Here is a 20947-nt window from a genome sequence, read left to right as displayed (position 1 = left end):
ACCTCTAGCAAGGTCCGGTACCTGCCTTGTTTGAACCCATTTTTCTTTTTTACGTGAAATTGGCCAAAATCTTTTGTGCGCACTGCTGACAGTTAATAGTGGAACGCAGCAGAAATGTGAAAATTCTTCCTTCGAGACTTTGAAGTTGTACAAAACTTCGCTATTTTGGTTGCGCCAAGCTATCTCGCATTCGGTTTTCTCCGACTTGACGTTAACACTTGGATTTAACGGCCTACCATTGGGAAATTATGTCGCATCCTCACAAGTTATTTAAATTTCAAGGGTATCCAGGCCAGTTTATTTTGTTCTAAATCACCTAGTTCCTAAGTAGATAAAAAAAGAACTGATATACAGGGTGGCCTTTTTAACTGCCTGTACTCTCGCTATCTTCAAAGCGGCTACATTTACGGCTTATCAAGCAAGCACCTAGAATGTTGCCGAATTTGACGCATTATCTGCAAACACTTTATACACAACCACATCGATATAAAAACTAAAATGGCGTAAAAAAAAAACCAACAGAACTTATCGGCGAAAATTTAACTGTTTTTTTCATCAAAATCCGAGCAGGAATTCGATACTGCCAACGAAAAAATATGTGATGACACAATGCAATTTATGATTTACAAATGGAAATATTGGACGTTCCAAGAAATGTGGCCTTTTTTGAGTGAGATTGCTCGAAATTTAGGATGAAAAGAGCGAGAATCCTGGAATTAATCGTCATCCACGGCGCCAAAAAAACACACCAAATAACGTTAAATTAACAGTTCAATTTGTTAAAACTCACCTGAAGATGTTTCGTGTTAAAATACAACCGACTTAACATAACATGCGACTTATTTTCGTTCGTAAACGTGGAAAGAAATAAGAACTTTGACTTCACGCCATTACCGATCGTTAATAGATTGGACGACCTGACAATTTTTTCACAAATTTTTAGGTAAAATCACACTTTTTCCGCAAATTGTTCGATGTTTTATTTTCGCTTGTTCGTTCGTTAGATCGCAGTATAATTCATGGCTAGTTTCGCACGGAGCAAAAATAGAAAGTGTAAAACTCGCTGATTTGGTATATACCGGAACGTGAGACACTGGCTTTCATTGACGTCAATCTGCGCTAGCAGATTTACATGTGCAACCGAATTTCAGATGAATAGGTGTTTAGCTGATCAATTGGAAATTGAGAACGACACAAGATAATTGTTTTCTTTTGCGTAATCAAGCTTCCCGGATAAACGCGGCATCAACTCCTTTATTCTCATGAACTGAAGTTCTCAAAGATTTAATATGTGCTGATTTGGATCCATCAGTTGGTCGAGTTCCACTTACTAAACTGGTTCCGGAATTTTACGGGATACATCAAGTACCATCGGAATGTCGGAAGTTTGAGGATGTCTCCCGGTCGGAAGTGTTGGTGGACACCTCGGGAACTCGCAATAATCGTTCAAAATCCGCGTTTGAATCAACTAAATCGGGAGTAATGATGTTTTTAAACCGAAAACTTAATCGATTTTACTTGTCGCTACAGAGTGGCCCATAAATTTCCGTATCGGAGGGCAGTTTTAGTCTCTTTTTTTGTGTCCGGCATGTGTGAAGGTCGCTCATTAGAAAATTTTGAAGAATCGAAAAGGGCAACTTCCTGGAACTTCCCACATGCCCACAGTAGGTCATATAGCAAATTATGAGGGATAGAAACGGTTTAACCAGAATAAAATTGTTAGTGGTATTCGGTTTTCGAGGCAATTACGTTTCGAAACATGCCACTTTTTGTAATTTCAAGAGCAGTGACTTTTGAATGGTCAAGATTATGCAAAAATTGCTTCGATATCTTTATCTTGACTTTTAAGGGCGTCCCTAAGCCCTCTAAGTCTCTAATTTGACATTTATAATTTTTCTTGCACCTATCAAACTATACTGTATTATATGTATAACATACTATTCGGCTAAAAAGTTCAAATCGGTGTATAGGAACACGAAAATTATTTCTTCGTAACTCGAACTTGAAAGTGATTATCTCAAAAACGGCTATAATTTCCAGACGACTCCAAAATGTTACAAATATACTGGTGATTTTGTTTCAAATTTTGATGTTCTCAGGGATTTTAGACGCAAATGGCAACTTCGCACTGAGGGAACTGTTTCTGTAAGATGGAACGCGACTTTTTATAACACAATTCACATAATTGTTATTTTTAATTCCCCAAAATTAACCACAAAATACACCCGAGAATCGCCCTGTATATTCGGTGCCAAAATGAGGAAATGTGTTGGGTTAATTAGATCTTAGTGTAATCATGCATTTCTCCTCTTCAACTGAAATCTCTGTCTTCTTCGGTAACTTAAGATGAATTTAGGACACTTCGTGTAACAGCTGTATGCAGAATGTCGCGGACACGAAATAGAAAAAAATTTGATGCGCTTTTTCTAGACACGTCTTATTTGTACCACGTTTGGTAATGGACTCTTGTGAAGGAGGTTTTATGTCTATTTCGAATATGTACAAATATGTGGAACCAAATATTTACAATGGTGAAGTTAAGGTGAGTTCTGGCTCGACCTGAACTTCTATATAACCGCAACAAACCTAAAAAAATAGTCAATTGTGAATAGATTGGAAAAATTGTATAAAGATTAGAGGAACGGTACAGCTCACCCCCGCATTATTCGTGTGGAGTAAATATGATCAAAAATAACAAAACTGGTTAGAGATAATGCCATAAAACCGCATTTATTTAAAATAGAGACATAAATACACCGAAATCCATTCAAAAAACATTAACATATTACTGTTTGCCCAGATTACGAAGCTTTTACTGGATTACGTATCTGTGATCACAGTTTAGGAAAAAAAACATTAAGATTTCGTTCTTTTTTTTTTTAATTCTTAAATGAAACGGACCATGATTATTGGAACGTCATGTACAATTTCGTATACAAATCAGGTTTCAGATGTTACTTTGAGAATTATTATTATAAGCATTTTGACGTGGGAGTACCTTATAATAATAATATATACAGGGTGAGTCGGGAGGATCGTGCCAAATTGTTGTACATGAAAAATAAATGTAAAAAAACTCAAATGTTGTTATCCGATTTTCGTTTGTTTACAAGTTATAGCGTAAATAACTTGTAAACAAACGAAAATCGGATAACAACATTTGAGTTTTTTTACATTTATTTTTCATGTACAACAATTTGGCACGATCCTCCCGACTCACCCTGTATATAATAATACTTTGTAACAACATAAACTTTTTTTTTGTTTATGTAACTGCAACAATCGACAATCGCAAAGGCCAGAAGAGTTGCTCGGTGACGCGCGTACTTTCTAAGTTGTTTAATTGTTCCTGTAAAGGGTGATTAAAAAATACCTCGAGCAATAAATTAATGTTATTAGTTGCCACCCAGATGTTTGATGGTAGATCAAATATTGCTTAATCAGCGCCCTATTACAGCACGCTGCCTACTGCAAGTTTGTTTTTTTTTTAATGTTTACCCATTATAATATGGAATAAAAATGCTAATAAATGTACAAATCCTGGTTAATCAATCATATCTTTAATTTATGCAGAATCTATTTTTTATTGGGCTTTTGAATGAATTTAAAATCGACACAAATTGTAAAACATGTGTAACAAAAATTGTTGTCATTGTCTTGAAAATGAACCTTATTAGTCACGAATTTTGAATTATCATTGTTTTTAAATTATCTGCTTAATCCCTTAATAACAGAAAACAATAATGTATACCTAAGTGAAGTTGCGGTTAAGTCTGCTTAACCACATACACATTAAAGGTTAATTCTGCGAATTCCTTTCTATTGTGACCACATAAATTAAGAATATTAATTGAGCCATTTGTTTTTAATGAATAGATGGCAGGGACCGAGGAGGGAAAAGTCCTTCCGTGGTGTTTTTTTCTTGTTTCTTGCGCGCTCGTCCAAAATTCTTCCATCTTCCACGTCAGACTGACACATTTATGAACTGTCAATTTTACTATTAACGGTCATAGAACATTAGTTCGGATTGTACTGAGGACCGGTGAAATGATTCACATGAATCGTCGGCGAGATCGAAAGTAGTGAAAAATGAAAGGCCAAACTCCCCAATAATCCTCAGATATTTAATTTTCTGTTACCTGCCTCATTTACGATCGGTAATTAACGACCTGTTGCAAATGAGCAGATGGAGATGTTGAGTGCTTGAAGGGAAGATAATAGCCGTAACCGCACATAAGTACCGTCAGTGTGACGATCTTCTTTGATTCTTAAAAATAGGCATTTTGGCAAAATGCCTCTTTCGGTTGCTCAAGCTAAACGGCACTAACCTAAGTGCGATGATTACATGTAAATTATTATTTTTTTAATTAAATAAAATAAATGCAACACCGAGAGATAACTTGCCCAGTTAAGAATTGTTAAGGCTAACACTTTTCCAACTGTGAGTATTCATGTGCTGCAGGATATCCGTGATAAAACTACAAGATAAAATAGTCAATGTTCGTTAATTAGAGGCGCGATTAGAAAGCTATAGATTATAAATGATGGTGAACACAACGTACCGGGTGTTTCTAGAAAGATTTTTCCTATTTTATTTTATTGCCGGGCTGAATGGAAAAATCGCGAAATCTGATAGCCGCCGCCCTATAGACTGGTACCGAGTACTTGAAATGACTGACCATCACCAATGCGTGATGGAAAAAAAACGCAGGCAAAGTACTACCAGGAGCAAATTGAAGAATTTGCTATGCTTGTCCCGGCATCGACACCGTGGCGGCTCTCCTGATTTCCTCTCATAAGTTGTTGAGGCGAGAAGCTAGATAGATCCTGCACTTCGCACTCCGTAATACAGCTCTGGAGGCGAATGTCCTCGAGACAAATCAACTTGCAGAGGCATGTCTGTCGTGCCTTTGCAAGTTGATGCCAGTGCCACCTTCGTGATCTGATTGCCCTTGGCACATTGTTGGAGAGGGGCACCAAGTAGGCCACATACAAACTTCAAGGTACAAGTCAGAGGGAGGGGGTGCCAAACCCGCTGCAGGCCGAACTTAGAGGTCACCGTCGGGACGCTCTTTGCCATAATGTCCCCTGTGGCAAAATTATCGTCCTGCATGCAACATGGCTTTCCCCGACAAGGAAACAGTGGCGTCGGACTGAATGCAACCCATCAAAAGCGGATTGCTGCTGATTCGTCGAGAGCCCCAAAAATCTGAAAGGGTGATGGTACCGGGGTGCACGGCGCCGGACGAAATTGCAAGCTCCAGTGCGAGCCTGGGAAAGTGCTCATTAATATATCAAGCTGAGATTTATGCCATCGAAACATACGCCAAGCTTGCGCCTTTTGAGATGCGGTTCGAGCGATTTCGCATTTGGATGACGTAAAAATTTAATGCTCTTTACACAAGCGACCATTAAAAAAGCCTCGCAGTAGGCGAGGAACCGTAAACGTAGGGCGCTGATTGAACCAGTTCCTATTTATCATCAAACATTTGACATTGAAAACGGATAACAAATCAATTTATCCAAGACGTGCCTCGGCTATTCCAATGCTTATTTTAGTTATTTTAACGATCACCCTTTATTTTTATTAAAAATGCTTCGAAATGCGTCACTTAAACGTCGAGCGAATCGAATCGGATTTTGCTCTAGGACGATTACGAAATGGAACTGAACGAATGAAAACATAACGATTTATTAGGGAAGTCGAGGCAAAGTGCTTGATGCTCACAAGTGCTTCGTAATTAGGCACTTGGCGCTCTTGGTCGCAAAGGCCGGAGCGACCCGTACTCCAAGTTTCCCAAAACACGTATATCGCAGCTCAATGTATAAGGCAAGTAGGTACGAATGTTCCTGAGTAATTGCTCGTCAGAAATAAATCTTTCGGCCATGGAGGTGTGAAGCCCTCGTCAGATTTTGACGAGTTCAATCGAATGTTAAACATTTGACCATTGCAATTGGAGACAAACAGTGGAAAATTACATATGGGTTTTGTCATGGTGCAAATCCTTACAATGTCAACAAGAAATTTGAGTGCAATTTTCTACGTTCGTGCATGCAAAATTGGATTCTACAACGAGGCAAGGAGTCATAGCCCGAATTAGGTACATGAAAATGCCTAGATACACATGCGTCTAGACAAAAACTATCAGCAAATATTTCAACCGGGTAAAAAATGTTAAACACACAGTCTCATAAGCTTTATGAAAACGATTTTTGTACACTTATTCAAAGAGTGTTTGTTTTGGAAAATAGTGTAAGTTTCGGTGAGATAGTCTCCACGTGAGGCACACTATGAACGTCGTCCACCAGTATGATTAATCTGAAATCTGTACTTACACGTAGAAGCGTCGAAATCGGAGACTGGATTGAATGCCGTGAGCTCAAGTGCAATGTGGCCAAAAAACACCAAATACAAGAACAAATCATGGCGGCAAGAATATCTTTTGCGCTCTTGCAACGCCTTGATGCGGAGCCAGCCTGCCTCTAAGAGGACCTGATAAGGGAATATTACTAAGCCAGAGTTGCGTCTGTACCCTTCGCACCAAAAAACATTTTGAAACAAATGTAGATATCGTTTTCTTCTAAAGCATCACGTGCGTCCAAGCCGTTTTCACTCATTTGTAACTAACTACTTTTTCAACAGACCAAAATAGGTTTGCGATTAAACAAATTCACCCTGTAAAAGATTTCCATGCCCACTTCTAAGTTTATCTTGCGGTTGAAATATCAACGAAGAACCCACGGTTCCATGTGATCGGCGCATTGACGTCAATGGTGACCTCCGGATAACTCAAGTTACCACAAAGTAGAGATGGCACAATGGAATCGACGCGACGACGTCGCACTTACAACCGCCTGATTTCTCGTCGCTTATCGAACACGTATTTGTGCCCCTTGTATAAAAGAGAAATATGCGATAACTGCCCACACGGCAATAAAACGTGGTGTGTGAGATTTTTTAAAATTTAATGTCGTTAAAGTGATAACGCTAATGCGAATTGCTTATGCAAGGTTGGTTCAGGTATGCGCTGATTGCTTAAAAAGCGATTTTGATTAAAACTACGCATTAGGAATTGCGATCGGCGCGACTCGGGGGCACTCGGAAAGTGAACAAACATTAAAATTTTGGGATAGTTCAGCCCCTCAGCCGGACTCGCCGCTAGATCTGTAGCGAACCGCAGCGCCGCAAGGGCCGCCACGTCACTTTTGAGCCTCGTTATCGAATCGATAAAGTTTATCTCTAAGAAACAGCGGTTTCAGATTAATTGAAATCAAAGACCTTCCATCTTATTAGAAATGCACTTTATGTAACGTGCCATGTGCGCGTTATGCGTTTCAATGACAATATGGTAGTTCGAGCTTACCTATACGAAATAACGAGAGGTACGATAGTTTTAAGATTATGTTATACGCGCGAGATTCTCCACGTCAAAACGACCATTCTGCAACTTTCGAAATCGAGTCAGTAGGACGTCACAAATTCGTGCGGGAAATGTTTCCTTATGAGCGAGGACTCGTATACTGAATCTCGAGACAATGTCGAGATTTCACGTCGAAAATCGTAGACTATTCCGTTTCGAGCTGCGAAATTTTCATGATCGATCTTATCAGTCGGGTCACTCTTTGGACAAGAAAACTCTTGAAACGTGAAAATTTTCTCGCAGGCTCGCCTCGATGTTCGACTTCTCAGCATTCAAATTCTGCTCGTTTACTACGTTGCAAAGCGACTGTAACAGACCGACAAACGTGGCCGCTAACTAAAAATCACATGAGCGCAACGTGCACTGGTAACGTTTACGGCACCGCGTTTCTACCAAATCGCAACTTAAGATGTTGTACCACTTAATGTTTATTCAGGATGGATCTTCAAACGGTTATAATGAATTGTGCAGACTTCCTTGAATATATACGGGGCGATAAAGAAACATCTTAAACACTAAATATTTTTTAAGATGGTAAATTATCTTCGAAACGCAGTGGTAACACGTCGGGAGGTTTTTCTTTTTCGTTCTCAGGCAAGAAAAAGTGCGTTTTGCTGAGTACACGAGTGAGGGGTGGAAAGTAGCGCTTTCACGCACTAACACGAGGGTGAAGGTTAAGTGCTATTTCCCCGCGCCGATTAACCTTAAACTGGCTGTGACGTCTGAACTCTCTTGGGACAACATCGTAAGGAAAGTCAACAAACTTGTTGAAAAATATTGAGATGCATCCGTCCCTATCATACACACTGTTTTCAACATAAGGTTCTCTCCGTGTCGGTCTTTATGTTTGCTAAAAGCTTCAGCTAGATAGTTATTTTGCGTTCCATCGCACCACACATTTCACGGGCAATCGTAGAGAAAAATAAAAACCTATGAGACTTATGATGAAAATAGTGAGCATGAGAGTTCTACATGATTGAATTGATGTTTTTCAAGAGACACGTTAATTTTTGAAAATAAATATATTTCACATATCAACACTATATTACAACAACTACAAGAAGTAACAACATAAAAATCACAATTTCGTATCAAAATCACAAGAATTGCAGTATAGAAGGATTCCCACTAAACAATGAAAAGAATAATATCTGACTACCTAGTTATAGAAGCAAGAGGTAGATAAACGATTACTGTTTATTCTAGCCCATTTTGCGAGACACACTTTATTATTATTATTATTATTATTATTATTATTTAAGTATATTAGTTCATATTGGAAGAATTCTGCGAGAAAAAGTTAAAATCGTAAAAGAGCACGAAACCTCTCTAGTATATCGAAGACTTTATGTGTATTATTTATTAACAATGCATGTTCTGTTAAAGATTCGTCATAACACAAGACACGAACAAAGCAGACGTAAAAATTCCTCAAAATGATTTAGATTTATTCCTTTCCACGGATCGGGTCCATAACGCTTCGGAAACAATAAATTATAAATGTCTGGATGCTGAGTATCCCTTAACAAAATGTTATTATTTAACGTAACACACACACACACACACACAAATATTCGTTCTTACTTCGTCGCTGATATACAGGGTATTAAATTTTTAGGTTTTTAAATAACTTTATTTCACCACTCCGGCAGTCTAAGATGGAAAGTTGACACATTATGTGTGTACTTTTCATGCAAACTTACACTACGTTTACATTTCCCTATAAAAACGTACAAGGTGTCACTTTTTCTCGAGTCCGGTTCGTTATTTTGAAACGTATATTAAAGTTATCGGGTTATTTGCCCAAAATGCGACAGAAAAACACTTTATTTTTAACATAATTTGATATTTCATGTTCTGAAGCCGAAAGGGTTTCCCGCAACTAAATTGAATCGTTTTAAGGCCCTGTTCTGCCTCTAATGTTGCAAAAAGTGCTTTGAAAAAACGCTAATTGAATAGTCACAGAGGTACGCTTCGCGCCGGCGCCGCTTACCAAACGGGCGGGAGCCATTCGCGAAACTTTGACTGCTGCTCCCCATACGCTGTGACAATCAAAAACAATCAATTTCAGGTTGTCTCTGAACAATAACAAAATGAGCAGACTACCTCAAATAAATTCAAATTGAAGTCTCTCATCACTTCATATGACGACCAACAGGAGTGTTTTTTTGTAATTTTTTTGTTTGTTTTTGTTTGTAGTTTTATTTCGGAGGTTTGTGCGTTAATAAAAATTAAGTTTTGACGCATTATAAATCTAGAAAATATCAATTATTTGTCTTCTTAACAGCTGATATCAGTCCGGGGGAATCCGAATCGTGGAATTTACTAGATTGCAGTCATACGGTAAGGCGTTTGACTTTTCTAAATGAAGAACTCTCTAAGGCGTTCTCAGTCTTGCGGGTGTTCATGTGGACCGGCTTTACTAGTTCTTAAAGCGACGTATAAAAAGTTTTGTGCAAAATCATAAATAAATTTCTCTTGAGAAGCATTGTGTTCACGGAATTAATAACGTTTAATAATTAAATATATTTTATGTAATTATTACTCGACATATAACTATTGACGAACCTGACAGCTTCAAGTGTTTTCCCGAATATTTTCGTCAAGATTCCGAATTTCTGAATTGTCAGACCTGAAACTTGACAATTATCCGATTACACGGTTTAGCACCCATTTGAACAAAATCGTATCTGCAACGGTTTCCAAGTTCACAACGAGAAGGCTCCGATGAGGGATACCCTGTACGCACCTTACGCAGTTGGCGCACTCTGTACAAGTCCCCAATTTCGGTTTCGAAATTTCCGAATTTTCGAAAGCTGAATCGGCCCCATTTTTGAAATTCAAATAGTTTTCTCATAGGTGAAACCTATTTTCTCGAGAGCCATCAAATGAAGCGCTTAGTGACTACGAAACGGGGTCAGGTCTCGTTGTGATTAGATCTTCACGCACTAAACTTTATTTAAAGAGCTCGCGTTCATCTAGGGTCAAACTGTTAATGCTATATTAACTTTAATATCAAGTCGGTTTCCATGGAAACCAAGAACCCAATCAGTATTTCACTCCTACGGAAATTAGCCTACGGATAAGTTAGTTCGCGGCGCATTCAGAATTTAGCGCTTACAGAATGCAAATCAGACTAGAAATCGCAGAGGTAATAACCATTAAAACTGGCATCGCGATAATAGCTAAGAATCGAGCGTCAGCTGAGCATAACTAAGGCTAACTGTGTCCTCATTAGTACGTAAACCGCGAATTGCTTCAATTAGCTTTCGCATAAAACTCCAACCTACGAAGTAGTTCACCGCAAATAACAACAAGAAACTCACAACTATCATAATAAGCACCAAGTTAATGTGCTGAAACAAACCCCCACCGTTCTGCCCTTTCTCTATGCATTCTCTTACGAGTTCGGTTTCTTTAGATATAGGAGAAGAGTGTGGGTTTAACGCCATCGTGCACTCGAAGCCGTTAATATGGTGTTTGGCAAAGAAATTCCTACCCGGCGCCAGTGTCACGTGATACGTTCTGAATATGTCAGTGTACAACTTCCACTCGTCACAATCAATATCCTTCAAATTAAGATCTACAACGGTTTTTGATGTAAAATTTGTCACTATACCACAAGCGATTGCGTACAGTTGTAAGTAATTGTTGGATAAGTTCAACACTTTCATGTGCTTGAAACCAACGTTGATCTCTTTGAAATCGATCACTACCATCTGATTTGAAGACAAATCCAACTTCTCTAGTTCTATGTTCTGCCTAAATGAAGAAAAAAAGAACATGGCAACCTCGTTATTGTTAAGTTTCAGTTCCTTCAGTCGGACGAGGTCATCGAATGATATATTGTTCAGCGTTTTAAATCTATTGTGCGAGATGTTTAAAGTCTCTATCATAAACGTTTCGTCTCTGTGCGGAAAGAATAACTGAGTTAAATTATTAAACGAAATATCCAATATTTTTAATGCTGCTAAAGAGGAAAAAGCCTCACTGTGGACGTAAACAAGAGTATTCCCGCTGATATTCAGGGACTCCAAGTTCGTCAGATTTTCAAAAACATTAGTTTCGATGTTAACTAATTTATTCAAACTCAAATCTAAAACACTCAAACAGCACAATGAAGCGAATGCTTTGTCCTCTAAAGTTGTAATTGCATTATTCCTCAAATCTAAACCGGTAATGAACCGAGAGGTGGATGTCTCGAAGGCGTTCGATGGAACCTTACTGATGTTTCTAGAACTAAAATTAAGGTTGGTCCCCCTGTAATCCGTGGTTGTCTTATCGAAGGTTACATTGTGGCTTTTAAACTCATGAAACGACTTAAAGGTCCTACTCTCGGCAAGATCATATCGAGAGCAATTAAGCTGAGCAGTGGCAGTCATGTACAAAGCTAGTGCAATAATGAATATTGTCGAATCCATCTGAAATAATAAAGAAAAACGAATTAGCATTGTTCATTGACGTGGAATTTTTCTTTTAGAACCGTTTTCATCGAATGTTTACCTCCGTTTGCAGATTGCCGCGTTGAATTTTGTTTTACTTTCGTGCATACCGGGCGATTCAAGAAGGTGGTTCGCCCTCGGGACTTCTTTGTTTTTTTGAACTTAGAAAGTTGAAATTTCGAGGGAAGTCGTGTGAGAATAGAGCCGAACGATTGACATTGATGACGTTTATCTAGCACTTCCGGTTTAACCGGAAGTTAAAATGCCAAATTAATATTTTTTTCTCATAATTTTGACATAAAACTGTGCCTAATACGTATACCTCAGTAGCGTAGCGCGACATGAAAAAACCACTAAATATATATTTTTTTAAAGAGACCTACAGTGGCGACCATGGAAATAGGACCCCGTCAAAGTTTTCAATTTTCTATTTCTATCACTCAAGAGATAAAAAATTAAAATATAAAAAATATATATGAAACATTTAATGATAACAAAAACAATCCATAAAAACATATTTTAACGAAAAATAAACAAATTTCCTCAATGGAAACAATAAAAACAAAATAATTATAAAAAAATTAAACTATCAATCGAATATTGCCTAACGCCTAATACTCGGTCGCTTCTCCCTTTTGAGAAATCACCGCCTTTAATCTTTGAGACATTGGTCTTATTAAGCGCTGGCAGAACTCAACAGGAATTGCTTCCCATTCCAATTGGACTATGGATCACAGTTCTCCCTTGTTCTTGATCTGATGGCGCCTCACAGCACCCTTAAGATATACCCAAAGATTTTCAATAGAGTTCAGATCGGGTGACCGTGAAGGTCACGGCCCAACCGGAATCGATTCATTGTGAAAAATTGTTTAACTCGCCTAGTCGTACGTTTCGGATCGTTATCTTGTTGATATTTCGAAATTCATGGCACTTCTTCCGAAGCATACGGCATCTTTCGTTATTTTAAGGTATTCTTCTTGGTTCGGGATCCCTTTTAGCCAATAAATGGGGCCAACACCGAACCAAGAGGAGAAGGCCCACAATTTTATGTTTTCACCTCCAGGTTTATTGGTTTTGAAAGTATGTTTTGGAAGGAATTCCTATTTTGCTGGTCTTCTTACATACCGTCGACCATCCGAACCAAACAAATTAATTGTTGTTTCATCCGCAAAAAGGACATTTGTACCTTTCGAGCCGCTCGACCATGCAAGTGAACTTCCTGTAACCGTCTTCGGATAGTTCTGGAACTTATTTCCAATTTTAGGTCCTTTTGAATTTGTTTGAGGCTCACAAAAGGATTCTTTGGGGTTCCTCGCTTTATTTGGCGGTCAGTCAGAACCATTGTCTTCCTCTTATGACCACGATTTTGCTGTTGTTCCTTGTATTTGAGAGCATTAATTATTAAGGTTTTCGATCTTCCTGTTTTTTCCGTGAGATTTCACGAAGAGAATTGCCTTCATCCCTGAGTGTCCTCATCTGAATTCTTTCGGCTGAAGAACGGTGGTTTTCGCGCCCCATCTGTTTGTGTATTAATTATTAAAATGCATCAAAACGCTTCGGAATGGTTAATTAGACTTACCTCTCAATTGCTATCCCATTTAACGGAGAATTATGAAAGTTATACAAAAAAGCGAGCTTTTAATACACTGGTCCTATTATTATGACCACCTTAACTGTAACCGTCTGAACGAAACGGGGGAAGTACAAATCTAGTATAAGGTAGTTGTTACTCTGGTTCCTGCTGTTAGATACAATTACCAACATTGTAGAAATTTAGGACCCTAATTCAAACGAGGTAGAATAAGCTTCAATAGACTTTTTTCCATTTTTGCACTGAATCAGTAGTGGTCCTATTTCTACGGCACCGCTGTATTTTTAAGCTAAAAATGACCTCTATGTTCCAAGAAAGTAAAAATTTCTAATGCTTTTTATATTGAAAAATTAAAAGTTGAGGTGATTTCTCGTTAACTCGGAAGTGCTAGATGAACTTCGTTGATGTTGATCAATTTTCCATTCTCACGTAGCTTCCCTCCAAACTTCAATTTTCAAAGTTTAAAAACAAAGAAATTATTAAGCCAACTTCTTGGATCACCCGGTATACCAGTTACACGGTGAGCCAAACGATTCTAACCAAAACTAAACTGGTATGCTATTACCGGGGTTTGTTTAACTAAAATTTCGTTGCGATTAAAATTGGATACCTAACACCGTGAGAAGTATTCTTTATCAATCCGCTGTTTTTTGCTCTCAGCAGAAAGTAAACACTTTTCACCTGGACATAGATTCTACTATTTCCACTGCCCTGCGACGAAGTTCTGTTTGCAGCATATTTGCCTGAACAGGTACACAGGCAAATCCGGTTGGGTCGACGGACGTCAATTTCGTCTAATGTGATTTGTCACGTCAAACCTAGATACGAAAACCAACCGGTGACCGCTCACACTTCTATTGGCCCCCCATAAAAAAATAAATCATGCAATTTGAGAGGATCGTCCATGGGACTTTAAAGGCACCACGTTCCTAACGTCGGATCAAGACGTGCATGTAACAACATAGTGGTTAACAAAATCGTAAAATTCGAGGATCCCAAAACTCAGACTTGTCAAAAACACCCAGTGTTCACGAAAACAAGACAAAGACGACTTTAATAATATTAACCGTCATTTTGTTATTGTGAACATTCCTTTCATACATATGAAGTGGGGCGTTGTGAAGAGCACATGTCTTCCGGTTCAACAATGATTGAAATTAAGGTCGCTCAATGTGTGAAGTAACGACAGCGACTGCCATTTTAGACCACAACTCGACACGACGTTTAAGAAGAAAAAGAACTAACGCAGCCTCCACGTGTCGAGTTTAACAGTGCAACCACAGAACTGCCCAATGACAATTGTGAAGTCGAATTGTAGCGTTCGGCTACAGGGCGATATTCACGTCCGTTTTCAAATTCGGGATCAGTTCTGGATCCAAAATGGCAAATACTGCAATTTCACGTATGAGACGACCGTAACTGAGAGACCCTGAACACCGCAATTGCTTCGATTAATAGAACATCGGAGACAGTACTAAAACGGCGTAGTTTTATTAGCAGCTTAATTAGATTTGACATCTGGCTGGCAAATGCTCGGTTCCCAATTAACTCCCAACATAATATAGTTAATAGCAGCCATTCCAATGTTAAAATTAATAACTGCAAATCGAGACAAGAGAACCAATATCAAGTGTGAGAACGAGAGCGTCGATTAACAGACGCACAGCAGAACACCTACTTCACTCGCTACAACTATCATAGAGCATTTCTTCCGTTTTAACTTAAGCTGTAATATATGTATAACTTACCTTGGGAGTGAACGTCCGCCAAGATGTGCAAAAAGTGAGAACCGGGCAGGGACAACAAATTACCAGGCTCGTAAGAGTGCTGTTACTAAGGCTTGGCGATACTGCGTACACCGTTACCACAGTTAGACCTTCTTACCTAAAAACTATGTAATTGTTTTCTCAATATATCATTAACAATAATTTAAAACATCAAGTCCATTATAGATATAGACGATTCTATGGATTTAAAAACATGTCATCAAGGTTGTATTAGTGACAAACCACCGGCGTGAATGCAATTTGTTATTTCTCTCTAACGAAACCTGCTAGAATGCTGGTTATCACTGTCCCAACCAACTGTCAAAATCCGTAGGAACACCCGTAAAACTATATCTACTCAAGCGTGGAAACTGAATTATTCCTACTTACGTGAAAGGCGAATGTTGAGACTATGCACAACGAACAGCGTCACAGGCCTAAACACTTCAGAGTTCACCACACTATAGATTCACCGCTTATTCTGGTATGGAATTAAAATAGAAGAACATTACTTTGACATCGAAGGTCATCTTAGATAAACAATCGTACTCAATTTAAGAAGTAATAGGAGAATACGTGGGATGGGCGCCGAATTCATTATTCCGACCACCAGGAGACCTACGTGAAGGTCTGCTTTGAGAGTAATTACGAAAGTCCAAAGTAACGACTGGTAAATGTTGTCTTCTGTAATAAGACCCTTAAAAGAAACGTGAGAAAATTCGTTTAATAAAAAATTCAATCATTCCGGAAATCTGAACTTGTCACCTGACTCGCGTGACTCGGGTCGAAGTCAAACTTTCTCAGTCCACGTAATTTACACTTTTGTCGTCCGTAAGTGGCATGTGCGTCCCGAAAATAAATGACAAATTAGGTCTTAATAATCTAATTTCGTGTTAATGAGCGACATTCTATGAACCCACATTAAAACGCTTCGTTTGAAACCACAAAGAGGCCAGAACAAAAACTTGTAGACAGTTAAGTAAATGTGACTTACCGAAGATTTAAGACATTCGCATTTGTATGGAGCGTTTGATGTTTTGAAGCTGTCCGCACTCACTATGCCATCTCCCTATAATGGAGAAAAGAATCAATTGATCAATCCACAGCAGTCGTTGTAGTAGTCGTTATTCCCACATAAAGCGAAAATCTGACTCGACACGCGGGCTCTAACTCAGCTTTTCTATTGAAATTCCCTTGCAGAACTCTTGGACCTTTCCCCAAGTTTAGCCGGAATATCTAATTCTTTTCACTCCGAAATGATCTTGGCATTGATTAGTAACGGTACTTTAATAACACGAGACATATGTTTGAATTGATGACGTTATGATTTCTGTTCGGTACGGCTTTCGGGGGGCTTAACAGTGCGCCAATTCTCGTTATGGATAGCGCCTTTTTAGAGAATAAAGGCGCGCTCTTCTTATCTAAAAGGACCTATTCACAAACGCAGAAATTGTCACGTCAAAATAACAAGTTCACGTGACTTCCTCGTGGCCGATCGTATTCCAGTCGTGTTCGGAGGAATTTTTCACGCTAAATTTCAGCATGGGACCACACGTGAAACCCAAGAAGTGAGTTTGGACGAAACTTACGCTATTTCTTAAGCTGCATAGATAGAACTAACAACGTCTAGGTTCTAAAAATATTTTGCTGCTGTCGGGACTCACTACGTTAACAAGGCCGGATCACAAGTAATTGGGTGCCAAAAAGGTCGTTATTTAAAAATTAACGCACTACGAATGTATCGACATTACAGTGAATATTAAAGCGCACCTCGGTTAAAAAATATACAACAGATAAGGGCGAAAAGCTTTTACGTTTGCTCTCCATACAGCTTTGTTAGATATGCATGTTAGATATGTATGTCGAGATAATACATTAACACTACAATAGAACGCAAAAAGGTAGGACAACAGTAATACCTCCGACTGCAGATTTAAGTTGAATATGGACGAGTAAGTGTGAGGTGGAAAATTGGTGCCCAAACCGAACTTCGACATTTTCCCCGTTGCACTCAAACACTCTGAAGCAAAAACAGTACCAGTGAACAGTATCACATCGATATCAAGATTTTTAAGGAAAGTGCCTTTTCGCTTTGAAGCATTACATTATGTTAAAAAAAAATAATAAAAAACACCAGACTGAAGCTTCCGTATTATAGCTGCCACATAAACAAACACAGACCATTGCCATTGGAGCCACTAATCGCGATAACTACAGCCTGCCAAATCGCGCCGATAACTAATCCAAAATAACAAACAATAGAATATACAACATATTACGGTATAAAAATGTAAATAAATCGCTGTTAAAAGAATTTAATAAAAATAACATTGGCGGGTTTCTGCCGTCATCACTCAGTAACGAATTTTATTGAAACGATTTTCTATTTCATTGTTATTTTAGGTTTAGTCGAATTTAGACGAACTAGTCCAAGAGCGTATACTACTCACACTTAAGTTACGATCTCAAGTTTAGCCAAAATTACTAACCTGAACTTAGACCCTGAGTTTTTGCTCCTCATTTCTGACTCACCCTACACCTATAGAGGTGAGATAAAACAATATACTTTCAATTTAGTCGTTAATGGTTCGTTTCCTATTACATTTAGAAGTATTACCAACAACAGTAAAGCTTTTATGGATGAATTAGCGGATTAATAAGTCACAAATTTTATAGCTTCCATGAAGCACAGATATGGGTGGTCTTTATTGATGCAAAAGTCACATAGTCGCATCCTTTTAGTAATAAAAATGTGTTTTTCCGGATTTAAAACTGCCTCATTATATTAATAAAAAAAACCTACAGAGCTTCATATAAGAATGTAGAAAAAGGTGTCGAATGCGAAAGATGTATAAAATTTTCCGAATAATTTTGTGATATTAAAATTTAAAAAAACTGTTGAACATTTCTCTTTCGTGAAATGATAAAACTTATAGTTTTTAATGGAATATTTCCATTATTGCGTCTGTAGGTCTTATCTTGGTTTCAAACATACATACACCATCAGCAAAAAATGGAGAAACAATTCAAAATTATCAATAACTCAGCAAAAAGACTTGATCGACCTGTACAGAAAACTGATTTCAACTTGAAAACAATATTCCTGCATATGAATATTTATATTTGAATTTTTTTACTAAGAGAGAAATTGACAAATACAGTGTGACAAAAAGTAGAGAAATATTTTTGCCATTGGAATTTATTTGAAAATTTTTCCGCAATTTCGGTGGAGTACTACTGAAAATGTGGCGCGATATTTCATCTGAAGATATCAAATTAAAAATGATAGAAAAGATCCCTTCAAGTACCAACTAGTAGAAACATTAGTGCCCCTCAAACCCCACGAAGAAACTAATCTTTTGTCAACAGATTGTACATGTCTGTAGGCAATATTTGAACTTTTTAAAGTGCATTTTTTTGGAACAATGAAGCTAATTTTTCAAATAGAGGAATGTTTAATTCTAAAAACATGCACTATTAGATTTTGTTGTGAAATGCCACTGTTTTTTCATGGACATTGAATTCCTTGTTCAATGTTCAACCTTTTGCTGAGGTTTTATTCTTTATAGTTAATTAGAAATTAATCTTTTTCCTCTGCTTTGTTGGAAATAGCTCATGTTCATATCATACTAAGATACTAGGATGACTTATACTCAGAGATCTTAGTACAATTACTAAAAAAACTGTTTATGTGTTGACTCTTCAGTACAAATACAGTATCTCACACATACTGATAAAAGCCAAGATGTATGATGTTTCCCAACCTCCGCATTTCTAGATTTACATCTTTTAACTTAAAAGTTTTAAGTCATTTCAGTATTCACACTAGAAGTGGCTAAGATTTTTGGAAAAGTATGGTTTTTGAAAAAATTTTAAATCAAGATGCCTATTTCACTTCATAGATATTGCGATAAGATTTCCTTTTTTGATTCCCCACACATTATGAAGACACATATAGAATCATAAAGTAATGAGACTCTTAATATAAACAATCATGTTAAGTTTAGTAATTTCATTTGTTGCCTTATTTTTTTGGTTTTTTTTATACACATGTTTTCAGATACTTGGAATGCCAATCAGTTTTTCCATGTAAAAAAAGGGCAGATCAATAGAAACATGTCTTTTTATACCCAGCACTTTGGATGTGAACAGTTAGTGTGTTACTGTGTAAGTTCTTGATTGAATGAGTTAGCATCTATTGGGCAATAAAATATTGCTATTACCATAGGTCTGTTTTTAATCTCCAGTATTAATCAAGAACCAAGGTGGCCTGTTGATTTAAGAGTTACTATCTTGATGTGTTAACACTCAAAGGCTAATAAATTATAGGTTTTTCCATACCTCTGTTTCCAGATCTTCAGTATAAATCGAGGAATAAGTCTGTGGAGGAAAATTAGTTCCACTTTCCGTCATATCTACACACTTTTTATTCATAAAAGAGTCATTTTTCAAATGTTCTAATTCTTGTAGTGTTGTAGTGGAACCAGAAGAACAACCGAATTGTTTAATTTAAGTGAAATAAGTACACGCTTAAAGGCAGATTAAAAAAGCGAAAGTATTGGTCTGATTATCACTCCTCAAAATCGGAAAAGTGTAAATAAATTATTAAATAAAACAAAAAAGCTCAATCAAATACTATACGAACTCAAAAAGTCACAATGGAATTTCCAAATTTACTCGGAATAACAATAATAAATATAAACAATAAGACAGGAAAAATATGACAGGCCGATATTATGACACATGGGATTTGACAGATTGCACTTGGCTTTTTCAAAGGTTGACTCAGAGTGAAAATCGTTTCTTCTCGGGGTTTTGCACGTTAAAAAACACATTTTCTAGATTAAAACTTTAACATAATCGAATTGATGGCGCCGCAGTAGGGCCATGCATTCATTCGTTTCCTTTTTGTCCTTGCAAGGAACGTTTTCCGGTGAATCCTTTGTTGATGATTAAAATATTTACATTGTATTCATGATCCTTGGTAGTTCCACGAAAGTTTCGAAAGACCGTATTGTGGCCGGAATGTCAAGTTTAAGTGTTTCAAATTTTTACTAATAATAAGGACTGAAAACGTTTAGTTACCCAGACTTGAAGGACATGTAAAAAGAAATTAGACACTACCAAAAATCGCTTAGAAAAATTAGCAAGACAGAAATCGAAATTAAAAAAAGAGATAGATTCGATTAGATACAATAATTAAACCCCAATTACCTACATCAAATCAAGCTTCATCAGGTGTACCTCTCGGCGATCTGGCGGCTTCGGAGATTCGAACGTAAACGGCAAGATATTTCCGGTAGCGCCACATGAAGTAAGATTTTAAAAGTGTGATTTTTACCCGTTTTACACTGGGCACAAACTCTAACGAGCCCTCGTCACGTTTCTGTTTAATCAAACTCCCAACTGCACGGGAACTTTTCCAAAGTTCATACGCAGTTCAGACGAAATTTGGTATTTTTTCGCGAACGAAATAAAAAGGTGCACGCAGGGACGCCATTACACTGACAACAGCCCGATATTGTTTTGTTTTGTCTCCAAAACCGCCCTTGACAAAAAGGCTCGCTCGCGTGTGACGACGAAATCACGTGACGATTTGGTCGCCCTGAATTTATTCAAGTTAAATTTGTATTTTCGTATTTCAATGCAGGAGCAAGATTCCGTTCTAAAAAATACTAAATAAAATCGATATTAAAACGAGCGGTTCGTGAACTGTTTGTCGGCCGA

At 37.7% G+C, this 20947-nt stretch overlaps 1 protein-coding gene and 1 long non-coding RNA gene across 20 annotated transcripts in view; one reads left to right on the top strand and one right to left on the bottom strand.

Annotated features, from left to right (window-relative positions):
* The window catches only part of IP3K1 (inositol-trisphosphate 3-kinase-like protein), a 75283-nt gene extending 54482 nt beyond the window's left edge, over positions 1 to 20801 (bottom strand). For 2 of the 19 annotated variants that reach the window (XR_010733324.1, XM_066295847.1), the window contains exons 1-2: positions 19562 to 19890; positions 16215 to 16289 (exon numbers count right to left, since the gene is read on the bottom strand). Coding sequence is in view for 18 of the 19 variants with exons in the window: in XM_066295847.1 (XP_066151944.1) it covers positions 16215 to 16289; positions 19562 to 19654 (168 nt within the window). In the remaining variant the exon portion in view is untranslated. The other 17 variants (XM_066295854.1, XM_066295863.1, XM_066295859.1 and 14 more) reach the window with 17 other exon arrangements.
* LOC136346581 (uncharacterized) overlaps positions 1 to 20947 on the top strand; it is a 56343-nt gene that overhangs the window by 7274 nt on the left and 28122 nt on the right. The window lies entirely within an intron of this gene.

This window comes from Euwallacea fornicatus, chromosome 23, assembly GCF_040115645.1.
Source record: "Euwallacea fornicatus isolate EFF26 chromosome 23, ASM4011564v1, whole genome shotgun sequence".
Taxonomy (NCBI): Eukaryota; Metazoa; Arthropoda; class Insecta; order Coleoptera; family Curculionidae; genus Euwallacea; species Euwallacea fornicatus.
This window is presented reverse-complemented; position numbering and strand designations above follow the sequence as displayed.